This window comes from Eptatretus burgeri, chromosome 12, assembly GCF_056783735.1.
Source record: "Eptatretus burgeri isolate ZD-2024b chromosome 12, Ebu_testis_v1, whole genome shotgun sequence".
Lineage (NCBI taxonomy): Eukaryota > Metazoa > Chordata > Myxini > Myxiniformes > Myxinidae > Eptatretus > Eptatretus burgeri.
Genome location: NC_140972.1, coordinates 81,065,163 through 81,080,162, shown reverse-complemented (window position 1 = coordinate 81,080,162; position 15,000 = coordinate 81,065,163). Strand labels below are relative to the sequence as shown.

Sequence of the window (15,000 nt, the reverse complement as noted above, 5' to 3'; positions counted from 1 at the left end):
GACGCAAAACATGGGCCGAAGCCTGAAGGCGGGCATGAAGGCAATAACTGGGGAGCTCAAAATGGCGACGCCGCGTGTGGGAGCGAACGAGCTGGGAGGGAGTGCAACGGCTGTCAGGCCCGCGGTGGAGGCGGGTGAGGAGAAATTAATTCGGGGGAGACGCGTGGAGGTGATGGAAACTGTGACGGTGACGCAGAGGGAAAAACTAATTAGGGTGACGGAGACGTGCACGAGGGAGATAAGACACGAGGTGAAAGGAATTGGGAGGGAGAGAAAAGAACAATTAAGACGGAAAGCAAGGATGAGGTACGCAGAGATCGTGAAAGAGCAAGGAGTGAAACAGAGGGAAGGACGGGATCGACTTAAGGAGAAAGCAAGGTGGACCTACGTAAAGATAAGGGAAAGACGCCAGAAAGAAGCAGAGACTAATAGACACGAGGGGACAACAGAAACTAATAAATGTACAGAGACACGGGAGATAGAGGGTGAATTGGAAAGGGTTAGAGACGCGCGCGCATGCGCGCACACACACACACACACACACACACACACACACACACACACACACACACACACACACACGGAGTTAGTGGAGGACGATGAGGGTGAGCTCGCGGAGCGTGTAGGGACCCAGTGCGAGCAGTTGGATAGCCTCCTTCGGGAATGGAGGGAGCCGCTATGCCCCCTTGAAGCGAGTCACGACCAGGTGGGTTCGGTCGTGCTTTGCGAGGTCGAGAGGAGGAGTGCTGTGGACAGGTGCACGCCGAGCTTGGGGGGTATAGAGGCCCCGGAAACCCTTGCGGTGGCACAAATCCCCAGTGTGGTTGTCCCGGTGTGTGTGGTGCAAGGTGTGAGTGCGTCCCCTTGTGTGGAAGCGACCCCGTGTGTGAGTGGTGTGGTGGCAAGTGAGCCGAAGGGCGTGCTTCCCAGCACGCCGTGTGTGGATGAGACACCGCGGGTGAGTGCCCCCGCGTGTGTGAGTAGTATGGTGTGTGCAAGGGAAACGGCACGAGTGAGTGAGCGGCCGAGTGCAAGGGAGACCGTGTGTGTGAGAGAGCGGTATGTGAGGGAGATGACGGTGGGCATGCGTGAGCATGCAGCCGCGTCTCTCGGTGTGAATGAGTTTAATGGAGTGCAGTCTGGGCGTCGTGACACGCAGGTGTGCATGGGTGGCATGGCGACGAAGACGGCAACAGAGAGACAAAAGCCGAGTAGCGGCCGTAGTTGTAATGGGAACCGCGCCGGGTTCAACCAGCAGCGAGCGCGAGGTCTGTGCTGTGCAACGCACGAGGCCGCCACGTGCTCGCTTGCGGGAGTGAAGCCTGGTCCGGAAACGCCAGCGATGCATTTCCCGATCCCGCGGACGGACAAAGTTGAGGCAGGATTACGGATTTGGACCGGACGGGTTCTCCACACGAGCGTGTGTTAGGCTCCAACGGGCAGAGCATATGTGTTCGCGTGGGGAGCCCCTCGGAGTGCAAGGTTTGCTTTTTGTGGTGCGCACGGTGATGTCATGGCTGCACGTGGGGATGGAATCCGGCAGGAGGGGCTGAATCCCTGCCGGATGGTACCGTCCAAGGAGGGACGAGGTACACGTGCAGCTGCATGACGTCATGGGCAGGTGCAAAGTGCGCGAGCTGTGAGTTGCCGCGCTGGTGCTGCGCAAAAATAGGAAAAAAAATTAATGAACAAAAGCAAGCCTCGCTTTCGGGTGAACAGGATTCCTGGGCAAGGGGTGGATGATCCCCTTGGCCTGGGCACAGGATGGAACTAGCTAGGGGGAATGGTTAGCTTAGCTAGAACGGCTTCATGGGGTAGGGGTAAGTCCTCATGGGGCCCGTGGAATGGATTAGTTAGAGGGATTGCAGGCAAATTTAGGAAGGGGATATTTGGATTAGAGGACAGGGACAGACTTTGGATGTGTAGAGGGGACGTAGCTTAGCTACGTAGTGTTAAAAGGATCGTGCTATAGTGTAAGGGACGACGTGGGAGCACGAGGTAGTTAGGGGATTTAGTGAGCAGGATGGCAGGATTCAGCGATGTGTGAGTTGCGAGGTGAGTACATGGTGAGTGAGTGAGGCCAGCAGGTCTGTGTGTATGGAGCAAATATCAAATGCATGGTGTGATGAGTGATTTGGGGGGAGGAGTGACTCCCGACCAAGGGACCCCGGGGTCAGTGTAGAGTGAGTTAGCTGGGTTAGTCAAATTGACAAAATGGAGGTCGTTTTGTTGTTGGTGGGGAAGTAGGTTCGAAACCCATTTGGAGGGGTGCAGGAGCCCTGTTGATGGGCTGGGAGCGTGGCTGTGAAAGGTGAGTATCGCTGAGTGGGTACCCCGGGCACCAGGCTAGTCGGCCGCGGTAGGCCAAGGGCCCATGGGGGGCCTGGATAGCGTAGTGGGCACGGGTGCGCCCTCATGAGACGGGAGCCTGGGGCGCCGTTAGCCGCGTGGGCAGTGTTGTGGGCACGGGTGACCCTCGGAAAGGGGCCCAGGAAGCCAGCCTGCCACGTGAGCGTTTCAGGGGAGTCGCCAGGGAGGGCACTCCCCAGTGTTTAGGGAGCTGGTAGGCTCGGAGGCAGTGGAATGCCTGGGGGTGCCATCGTCGGAGAATCGGCAGAGGGTAGTGCATGCCAAGGGGAGCCACGCGTCCCAGCCATGAAACCGTGTGAGGGCACGGGAAGAAAATTGGGGGGCGAGGCCTGAAATTGTAAGGACACCAACACAGGCGATGGGAATCTGGGTTGTTAGAACCTATAGTTTAAGCGCGAGGCGCTTGTTGAAAGCCCCGGGGTAGTTTAAGAGTTAATGGTTAGGGTAGATTAGGAAGTGTACCCCTCCGCACCATCCATCCCTTCGCTCTCATTGTGGGCCGCTGGACCCACTTTGGGTTAGATCGCTGAAATCTGGGGGGGCCATCCTGAGGCTTGAGTTGGGCCTCGACACAGGATGCTAGCTCTCCCTTGTTCCCCTCCGGGAAGGGAACGTAGGGGTTGGGAGTAGGCTAGGGGACGATAGGTTAGCCGAACAAGGACGATAAAGGGGGTTAGGGGACGACTTATAGTGGGGAAGTAAAAATAGAAACAACAACAAAAAAATAAGTTGGGGATAAATTGGGTTTGACAAATTAAGGGAGTGGGTATAGACAGTGACAGGCAAAGGCAATAGGTGGGAGGGAGACAGCAAGGTAGGTCCGAGCCCGCCTTCTGTGTGGCCAGCACCACCGCACTCCCTCCACCAACCTGCACTGCATGGCAAGAGGCCGGCCCACTTCATCAGCAGCTGTTGTTTTGCTGCAAGGCCTGTGCCGGCCGGATCGTCTGCAGCTGCTGTGCTTCAAGGCCTGTGCCGGCCAGTTCATCTGCCGGCTGTTTGCTACAGCAGCCTTGTCATGCCATGCCTTGCCTGCCTGCTTTTGCCATCCATGACTACTGCCCTCGTCATTTTGCCCCGTTCGAGTTTGCTTTGCCCCCCCCCCCCTTTTAATTTCCATGCGCGCCAGGATCCGCGAGCAACAGTTTGCAAGTTGCAAGAACTGTCCTGTTGGCAGCTACAACACGGGCCTGCAGTGGCGGCCCGTGCGCCGGTTGACTCTTTGCCTTTTTCTTGCAGAGTCCCTTGATCCTGGGCCATGGTTTAGTGTAGAATTTGTAAGGTTAAGATGTACTGTACATATGAATGCGCCCCCGGCATGTCTGTCTAGCGCCGGCAATTTTATTTAAGTCGTCTGTGTGAGTGGGTTTGTTTAGTTAGTTACTCAGCCCTCAGGTTATTTATTTTGGGGACACGAATACCATGAATGTCGCACTCAGGAATCCGTAGGTAAAACGTACTAGGGGAGAACTACACATGATGGCACACGAAAATTTGACGACTCAGGACGAGTCTGTAAAAAGGGGAGGGGTAGCGTTACGGCTGTGGAAATTCGCAAACCACCATCCAGGTCCCGTAGGTGAGGTATCTCTTAAGTACATGTGTAGTTAGCCCCAAACCCATTGTTTAGAGGGAATAAATGTGATTCATTCGGGCTGCGACGCTTTGAGTCAGGCGTTTTTCTTTTTCTATCTTTTATTTCAAACAAAAACCAACGAGGACGCTCGGTGGGCTTTTCGCGTCATTCTTCTCCGCGCTTGGTGTGAGGGAGAAGAAGCGAGGGGAGGGCAGCTGGCGCCCGATTGGTGGATGCGCGGTGTGACGCGGCCAGGGAGGAGGAATGCCCCCCTTCGAGACTTTTCTCGAAGCGCCTCGAAGGGGGGTGGGGCAAAGAACGGGGCGGAGCAACGGGGCGGAGCCCCGCGATATAAAAAGGGATGGCTCTGCGAAGGGGTTGTTGTTGTTCCTGCCGGCCTGTTGATCCCTGCGGAGCCCTCGATCCTGATGGGCCTTGGACCTTTTGGACAAACGACGGTGTGAAGAGAGAGAGAGAGAGAGAGAGAGAATATGAGAGAGAGAGAGAGAGAGAGAGAGAGAGAGAGAGAGAGAGAGAGAGAGAGAGAGAGAGAGAGAGAGAGAGAGAGAGAGAGAGAGAGAGAGAGAGAGAGAGAGAGAGAGAGAGAGAGAGAGAGAGAGAGAGAGAGAGAGAGAGAGAGAGAGAGAGAGAGAGAGAGAGAGAGAGATCCAGCTCGAGGGTTCGCCGGAGTCGGTGTGGTCCCGAGACCCCACTGGTGGGACGGAGCGCCCGCCATTTCCTCTCCCTCTCGACCCCGAGTGTCGACGATTTCTTCCCACAACAATATATTCGATTAAAGCACCAATTAAAGTGTTATTATGGAATCGTGTGCAACTATGTATAAAAAAAACGTTAATCCTATGACTTTATATTGTATCTGCATTGCATTTTGGGTAATCACGCATTCCGGCAGAAGGCAACCTCACAATCTATTGGTATTCTACTGTGGTTATATTACCTGATGTTTGTAATGGACGTACGTGTATCACCAATTGTGTGTGTTAATTTTAGTTCCAATACTTTAAATCATTGGATTGGAAAAAAGTCCAGCAATAATTGCAGGAAAACACATCAGTTGCTATTTTCGTATGATATCAATATCAATAAAAACATGAATCCATTGACTCTCCAACATACACTCTTCCAGACTCATCCTCATAATGCTAGATGGATCTGATGTATGTATATCTACAATCAGATAGACAGAGTGACACACGCATTTGAAATGAATAAACTGAATATCTTCAACAAACTTTTCGAATAGTTGTAATAGACAACAAATATGAATTAATTCATTCATTCATTCCATGTGCAGTTTCTGGCTGCTGGTTGCATCATTGCTGTGAGCATGACTGTGCCACTGATGCAGTGCCACCTGTAGGTTAGAGCAAGAATTTGGAATTTTGCCAGCACACCAACAAATCTCTTCTACTCTTTGTGAAGGACCCTGTGGGATCTTTAATGTCCACCAACTAATGTTGGCAGACGGGGCGCACAGTTCAATGTCCATCCGAGGGACAGCACAAAGAATGATGCCTCGCCCTGCCTGCGAGACACCAGGATGAGAATTTATAGCTGGGCCAAAATTCGAACGCAGTCGAGATGACTCAGATGTGAGTGTACATGCTTCTTGGCCCCACTTTCCAGCCTACTAGTACTATTACTACCACTGCTATTACTACTCTGCATGTCCAGATAAAGGGAGAAGCGACCCACTTGCATTTTGTTCATTTGGGACAGGGGGGACATTAAGTTCCTCGCCCTGCCTGCGAGACACTGGGATGAGAGTTTATAGCTGGGCCAAAATTATAACCCTGGCGAGATGACTCAGAGGTGAGTGTGCATTCTTCTAGGCCCTCTTGCCTACCTAATACTACTACTACTACTACTACTACTACTACTACTACTACTACTACTACTACCACTACCACTACTACTACTAATCCACATACCCAGTTTACGGGTGGAGAGACCACCTTAGGGGTTGATTCATTTACATTTTGTTTCCTTGGGATGGGGTAACGTGAAGTTGGGGAAGGAATTTTGAAAATTTATGGCCACGGTGGTGGCAATTGCTCACCTACTTTTTGCGAAGGACACCGTGGAATCTTTAACATCTACCACCTCATACCGGTAGATGGGGCGCGCAGCTTCAGGTCCATCCAAGGGATGGTACACACATTGATGAATCACACTGAGGGTGAAACATCAGGTGACAGTTTATAGCTGGGCTGAGATTCAAACCGAGGCTAGATGACTCAGAGGTGAGTGTGCATTCCCCTAGGTCACCCTGCTAGCCTAAACTAATAGAATGATAGTAACAATCAAAATAACTAATTTTGTGGAAAATAAACCAATTGGCACAGTCAAATGTTTGTCAACAATTCACAATCTGAGGTTTTTTAATTCTCACAATAAGAGTAACTATAATAGCAATGCAAGAGGTGTTTTGACTTGTAGTGGAGCAAGAGAGTAAGTACTTAATCTATCCTGAGACTCTTTCTAAACATGTGAGCATGACCTGTGCAGGCTTATTCTGCCAGCTCTCAGGCCAAAGCAAGCCATTTGGAGTCCTACTTTATACACGAGGGATGAGTCAAAACTTGTGAGAAAACACAAACGATTTTTTTGTTTTTAACTGCTTTAAACTATGATGCAGTACATCATGAGCATGCTCATCTATTATTAAATCATGCACTAGAAGTGGTACGTTTCTCAAAGATTTCCACTGAGTAAAGTGTGTGAAGCACATTCGACATTGCAATACCTCTTTCACATCAAAAGTCCTCTTGAGATTGTCACCAACAATGCCATACAACTCCTCAGCTGTGAAAGCGGGCTCCTCTACATCCTCCACAGTCACCTACAACACAAGGGCAACAACTATACAACATGATACATCACAATAGTCCAGGAATTTATCGATATATTTGAAGATGTTGACAATGTGCATACAAGCAAAGGTCAAACCACAACCACATGCATGAACCACAAAACACTGATTTTTGTTAATTACAAACATAGGCCAGATCAATCATAATGAATGCAACAAAAGCTCAAAAAACACTTCTTCCTTCATACGCTTCCCCCATTTCATGGTCGACTGCTCGTCTTCATTTTCACTCTTCTCTCATCTGTGAGCCCAACCATCCTGAGTGTGCCCAGTCAAGTTTTTCCACCCAGTTCTTTGAGAAGGAAACCCACCACCACCTGACTGCTTACAATCCCCACTCATGCAATGTCCATTCTTAGACATTTTTCTCACCCTCTAAAGCCATTCATGTGTGGCTTTTAAAACACCTTTTTTTATCATGAAGTTGTCAGCTTGTTACCTCCACCGCTGAAGGTGGATGCAGGTTATGTTTTCACCCCTGTTTGCTTGTCTGTCTGTCTGTGAGAAGGATAACTCAAAAAGTTATCCCTGACAATATCTGCTGCTCTTCCTTCGCTCCAATTGGTTCTTCTGACCACGTCCTTATTAAAGTGGACATCTCTCTGGCTGTTATCAGAGAACCACCTCACCGCCGTCGAGTCTGGCATTTCACTCAAGCCGACTGGCAGGGTCTCCGAGCAGCCATCAAACTTACAGACTGGTCTCCTATCACTACTTTCTCAAACATCAACTCATCCTGGGAATTCTTTCAAAGAAACTTGCTCTCCCTCATGCACAGATTTATCCCCTCTCGTGTTCAGTTGTCTTACCCTTCCTCCCGCCCTTGGTTTACTGAAGCTTGTGGCGAGGCAGTTGTCCTGAAACAACTTGCCTTTGCCTCATGGAAAGCAAACCCAACTGAGGGCAATCTCAGTTCTTTCCACAAAGCTCGGAACAAGTGTGTAGCTACCCTCAGGAGAGCCAGAAAACAACATCTTTCTCATCTCAAGTCTGAACTCTCAAACCTCTCTCCCTCCTCAAAATCCTGGTGGCGTTTAATCAAATCTGTTTCTGGTGTATGTTCCCCCTCCATCCCCTCCCTTACCTCAAATGGCCGCACTGCTGATTCCACACGTGATAAAGCTGAATGTCTAAACTCGGTGTTTGCAGCTAAATCTTGTGTCCCAAACCCATCACTATCTCTACCCACTTTACCCAGTCGCACCCAACTGTCCCTGGACTCTGTATCCTTTTCTCCTGACAAGGTGGAGAGCTTGCTTTCAAACCTCGAGTCAGATTCTGCAACGGTCCAGACGGCATCAGCCCACGTGTCCTCAAAGCCTGCTCTTTCTGCTCTTGCTCACCCTCTCTCTGTTCTATTCACCCTCTCATTTTCCCAAGGTCATCTGCCATCTGCTTGGAAATCTGCTAACATCACTGCCCTGCATAAAAAAGGTGCAAAAACAGATCCCTGTAACTATAGACCAATCAGCCTTCTCCCAATCATCAGCAAGGTTATGGAATCCATCATCGCTTCAGACATGAAATCCTTCCTCTTCTCCAATGGCTTGATTTCCAATCATCAATTTGGTTTCAGACCAGGTCACTCTACCCTAGATATGCTGCTACTGCTCTCCCATCAATGGATGGAGGTCCTCAATGCCAGACAGGAAATCCGAGCCGTATCCCTGGACATATCACGTGCTTTTGACACAGTCTGGCACCCTGCCCTACTCACCAAACTCTCTGCCCATGGTATTCAAGGCCATCTCCACTCATGGCTCGCAGACTTCCTCTCCTGTCGCAGTCAACGTGTGGCCCTAAATGGAGTTCTTTCATCCCCTCTTCCTGTGCAGGCTGGAGTTCCTCAAGGTAGCGTTCTGGGCCCTGTTCTTTTTCTGGTTTTCATCAATGATCTCTCGGACTCTCTGGAAAATCCTCTATTTCTCTTTGCCGATGACTCAACCCTCTGCCGTATCATCTGTCATCCCTCAGACCGGCAAGCAGCAGCTTCTTCGCTCACTGCAGATCTGGATAAAATCACAAACTGGTCCAACACGTGGAACATGTCTTTCAATCCAGACAAATCTCACACTCTCACTATGTCTCTTCGAAAGGACCGTTTACAAACCCCCCCATCCACTTTCTCAACAATCCTCTGGAAGAAGTCTTTTCTTTCAAGCTTCTGGGTCTCACTATCTGCCATGACCTTTCCTGGGAAAGTCACATTTCCAACCTTGCCTCAAAAGCCAGTCGCCGACTGCGAATCCTCCGTCGTGCAAAGTCCTTCCTCGGCCCTCTTGAGCTCCTGACCACTTACAAAGCTTTTGTCCGTAGCCTGATGGAGTACTGCTCTCCCCTCTGGGCTGGTGCTCCTGCCTCCCACCTTTCTCGACTTCACGCTGTCGAAACCAGGGCTTTTAAGATCATTGGCATCTCCCGCAATGAAGCTGAGTCTTTGGGCCTCTCACTCAATCACCGCAGGTTGGTCGGTGGTCTTTCTGTCTTCTACCGACTCCTCTCCAGCCTTGCCCCCCTGCTCTCTCTGCGATTTGTCCCAACCACATTTCCACAGGGCGCTCAAGGTCCGCCAACAACCCCTTCTGGTAAAACTACCAAAATCACGAATCACTGCTCATCTTTACTCTTTCATTCCTCTTTTTTCCCGCCTTTGGAATAATCTTCCTCACTCTATTCTTTCCCATTCTTCCCTTCAGGCTTTCAAAACAGCTGTTCACCACCACCTCTTATCTTCCCCCATCCAAATCCTCGATCTTTTCTACCCCCGATAATCCACCCAAGCCCACTTCCTTCAATTCTCCTGCTTTCCTTCCTGAAAGTCCCTTTAATGTCCATCTTCCCCTCGCCATGTTCCCCGTCCCATCCCCATCCCTCTCCCTTCCACAGTTCACCTGTGTCTGTTCCCCAATGTTTTGTCCCTTCCACTCCCGCCCCTCTTGTCTCATGCCTCCTTGCTGTGAGTTGTGTGTTAGCTCTCATACGAGCCTCGACCAAGGTATACAAAAAAAAAGAAAAAAAAAAAAGTTATGGATGGATTTGGATGAAACATGGTGGACAGGTTGAGTTTGTGACAAGGACAAATTGATTTGATTTTGGTGAAGATCCGGATCCAGATACTATAATTTATTACACGATTCTTCACCATTGAGAGATAGCGCCATATTGCACGATATCTCAATAAGTTGTGGACGGGTTATGACAAACTTGTTGGACAGGTTGGGTGTGTGCCAAGGACGAGTTGATTAGAATTTGGTGAAGATCCGCATCCGGATGCGAGCATTTTAAGTGATTCTTGACGATTGAGAGATAAGGCCAAACCTTACACAATTACAGTCTTATAATTCACAAATAAGATTGCTTGATTCAGCTGATTCACAACCAAAAGTAACTGCAATTTTCTTTCACAATGATTAGTTTGTTGTAAATTCATGAAGGTTTTGTTTGCAGCATTTATGACTTTCTTAAGTTGAAGTAAATGCAAAAGAAGAATGATTGTCTGAAAATGCTATTATTAATTTCATGCTTCATTCAAACATTAGCTACAGTTTGAAAATCTAATCCACTTGAACCAAGCTGATGTCTGAGTATATATGGTCCTTACATTGAAGGTTTTCTTGTAGTTGAGGTTCCGTATTGCCCTCCGCGCCAAACACAGCGCATGTTCATCATCGAGGGCATAGTGATCTGTCACGCCAGACTTGCTGCAGTACCAAACATTAAAGGATAATCCGTCAGGACACAGAGCATAATCACGGTTTCCTGCACCAAATAAAATTCTGGCCAATAGGTCACAGGGTAAGATATGAAAAAAAAAATCACTCAATCACCAACCTGCAGTGTAGATCTGCTCCACCTAGTTCCTCTGCAGACACTTCCTCACCTGTTGCTGCCTTTACCTTAAATAAATGCAACAGAAAAAAGCATTTGTTAAATTTTGCAACGGAAGCAAAGAAGCTCAAACATTAAAGAAGCAGAAGCACAGGACATGCTACTCTCTTATTGCAGACATATTGGAGGCCTCTCCATTTTTACTGCCTCTCTATCACTCTTGCTTCCTCTGCTATTTCATCAAGCCACTCCTCTACCCTCCAGGATGCACACACTTTTACATCAAATCAAATTTTTGTGAAATGGCCAAAAAATAGGTTCACCGTTTACCTCCATTCCTTTGTTCCTCTTTTCTCTGGCTTGTGTAACTATGTTCCTGAGTAAATTTCAATCCCACTCTTCCCTCAATTACTTCATGTCGGTTGTATAACTATAACCATCACTACAAGCCATCTCCATTACTACGTGCAGTCATCTCCATTACTACGTACATTAACCCTCCATCCATCCCCCCCTACCCTCCCTTCTTAATCATCTGTTTCATTCCCTCTCTTCTTTCACTTTTTGTGTTCATCGATGGCCTTGCTCATTGCATCACAGTCACTGTGAGTGCATTGTCTTTATATCCTCAATCACCTTGGTGTTCCATGATCCTAAAATTTGCAATAAATGAAAAAGGTTGAGCTGAATGAATTGTAAAAAAATGCTCATACCAATTGAAAATATTTGCATGATGGAGCAAAGTAAACATGACATTTTGTATGTTTCACAATCAATATGGGACAAAACAAAATCCTAACAGTGCTATCTATAGTGGTCCATGACTTGTGAGGAACAAATGATTACAAGTATAACAAACTAAGACCAAAAGCAATTTGCAAAAATGAAATGTATCATTAATTTTTACAGTAAATGGAAAAACTAAAATAATTGCAATTCCAATAACTAGAAAGAGCAATTAGAGATTGCAGACCCTAGCCAGGACTTGAATTATGTGGTGTATCTTATGTGGCAAATAAATAGAAGGATTTACAAAATTAAAGGTCATTGATTGCAAATGAAAGCTCAAAATGGTCGAAAGGGCAAAGGTATGAAAAGGTCGCATGGTCTGAAAAGGACGAAGGGTCCAGAGGGTCTCACAGGTACTAAGGGGTCTCGTTTAAGGTCTAAGTGTGTTCTAAAGAATCTGAAGGGTATAAATGGGTCTAAAAGGCATGTTCCAATAGTACATAATTCATAGACGCACTCACGGTCCAACTCACGCTCAAATAGTAAGTAAATAATGGACACAGTCACATTTCAATGACATGTAATTAATAGACATAGTACTCACATTTCATTAGTACATAATTAATAGATGTACTCACATTTCATTGGTATGTAATTTATGGACATACGTTTGAATAGTATGTAATTAATAGACGTAATCATATTGCAATGAAACATAATAAAAAGATGCGGTGTACTCACATTTCAATTATACGTAATTAATAGATGTACTGCACTCACATTTAATTTGTATGAAATTTACAGAGATATTCACATAATTAACATGTACCATCATCATCATTATTACCATAATTATCATCATTATCAACATTATCATTGTTTTATCATTTTCAATATTGCCATTATTATTATCATTACCATTATCATTATCATTCTGTACCATTATTATTGTCATTGTCATTATTATTATCATCATTATGCACCAATATTATTGTCATCATGATCTTTAATGTCCTGTGGGATTAAAGGTGTGTTATATATCAGTGAAGGTGTGATAAAGGTATGATATGTATATATATATATATAAATATATAAATATATATATATATAGATATATATATATATATATATATATATATATATATATATATATATATATATATATATATATATATATATATATATATATATATATATATATATATATATATATATCTATATCTATATCTATATCTATATCTATATCTATATCTATATCTATATATATATATATATATATATATATATATATATATATATATACCGGGCGTAGTGGCGTGCGCCTGTAATCCGGCTACTCGGAGGCTTGGGTTGGAGGATCGCTTGAGGACGGGGGCTCTGCACTGGGCAGGGTGTAGAGCAGCCCGGAATCATGGCGAAACCCAAATCCTGATCCCTGTGTCGTAAGAGGCGACCAGGGTTGCGTCAGGAAGGGCATCCGGCGTAAAACCTGTGCCAAATCAGTATGCGGATCATAACGGATGATCCGCTGTGGCGACCCCTAACGGGAGCAGCTGAAAGATGAACAACAACATATATATATATATATATATATATATATATATATATATATATATATATATATATATATATATCAGTACTTTTGATTTGCATGTGCAAAATTGCGATGATATGGATGATAATCGACAGTGAGGGCATTATGGGAATGTCATGGAGAGCAGAAAGTTTGGTAGGTCAAGAACAGGGGAAACAAGGAATGGGTCGTGACTGGGAAGGCAGGGCAGAAGAAGGTAAACATCGGGACCAATTGCATGAGAAAGGCATGTATGGGAGAAACACTTATATGACCCTTCCATATAATTATGGAACCCCATATCACATGGGATGAAGGGGACGTAAGCACTGTACACCTGAAACGAGGCATCGTGTTACATGAAGGGATAACTGGACATCCACCGAACACCCTTTTTAGGTCATCTCTTCGAGCATGACCTAATAATATTGGTGTTGAGAGGAGAGGTGACGATCCGTCCGTCCGTCCGTCCACAATGAAGTTGAAGCGGGAGATCTGGTCATTAGTGATCCTGATAGATGTCAATGAGACGTACACAATGGTATGACTTTCAAGGTCACCGAAGGTCAAGGTCACAAAGCCTTTGAAGTTGCGAAAATGATGATTTTCAAATTCTATCTCCTCCGCCATTTCTCAAGCGATCTTGAATTTGATTGTGGCATATGAATCTATCGGACAATATCTAAATTTTGATCGGGCCGGATTTTCGATATTCGCTTTCATTTTCGTGTCACGTGACTTCAAAGTTGGCAAAAAATGCGAAAATGACGATTTTCATGCGAAAATGACGATTTTCAAAATATATCTCCTCCTACATTTCTCAAGCGATCTTGAATTTGATTATGGCTTGTAAATCTATGGGACAATATCTAAATTTTGTCAGGCCGGATTTTCGATATTCGCTTTCGTTTTCGCGTCACGTGACTTCAAAGTTTGCAAAAACTGCCCTACCCTCAGGAAGCTAGATATTTTCTCGCAGAGATGACCATCACTCCCGCACGAGGATAATTTTTAGCAATATATTTACAACATGCTAAAAGTATGAACAGGAACAAGTGTTGGGTTTGCTCACAACTCCCCCACTCATCCAAGCATGGACTGCCCCTCTCGGCAGTCCCATTTTCAGGGGAAGATATATGTTGGTACCTGGATTGTAGACGGGGTAACCCAGTCCTATCGAGAATAAAAGAGACTAAAGGGGATGTAAATGCGAAAGTACAAGAGATAACAATAACTGGAAAAAGGAGGGGTACAAATGTCCTGACTATTGGCACTGGTACTATGCTAAGTATCAGGTGAAACATAACTTCCTATATACAGGGGAAAAAGATGACCGCACTCTCTGATATAGGACGGATTTTGCCTCACTATCTAAGGGGGAAGGATTGGAGAAATACCCACCACATTTTGAGGTAATGAAGGGAGAAGTGGGAATAGTTTGCCTAGTAAGTAAAAAAGGAAATGGACCTTACTTGGGTAACTGAACATGCCAATACTATGGGGAATAACCAGAGTTGGTGTCAAAGCCACCCAATGCTCACCTGTTTATACATTTATCGTTTTTAAAAGACTCGTCTAATAATTAATATTTTTTATAAACCATTGCAGTGAAGTCTGATCCAAATAATTTTTAAGCAATATATGTATTTGTATATTGTAATCATTAACAAGAGCACAAGTGAGCACAATATACGCCCGAACAAGAAGGTATATACAGAATTGTGCTACTACATGGAAAACAGCATCCTGGTTGCCATGGCAACCACTTTAGATGACGAACGTGTCACGACACACCGTCTCCACAGTCTGTACCTCGTACCAAATATGAAACATGAAAGTTGAAAACTTTGGGAGTTAGAGTGCAGACAGGAACGGATGGAAAACAGCATCCTGGTTGCCATGGCAACCACTTTAGATGATGAACGTATGTCACGACACACCATCTCTACAGTCTGCACCGATGTACCAAATATGAAACGTGAAAGTTGAAAACTTTGGGAGTTAGAGTGCAGACAGGAACGGATAGAAAAC

At 45.9% G+C, this 15,000-nt stretch overlaps 1 protein-coding gene across 1 annotated transcript in view; it reads right to left on the bottom strand.

The window, feature by feature from the left end:
• MCCC2 (methylcrotonyl-CoA carboxylase subunit 2) overlaps positions 1-15,000 on the bottom strand; it is a 250,557-nt gene that overhangs the window by 110,134 nt on the left and 125,423 nt on the right. Inside the window, exons 8-10 of the mRNA XM_085848665.1 lie at positions 10,671-10,735; positions 10,441-10,540; positions 6,714-6,809 (exon numbers count right to left, since the gene is read on the bottom strand). Coding sequence (XP_085704791.1) covers positions 6,714-6,809; positions 10,441-10,540; positions 10,671-10,735 — 261 coding nt within the window. The remainder of the gene's footprint in view (positions 1-6,713; positions 6,810-10,440; positions 10,541-10,670; positions 10,736-15,000) is intronic.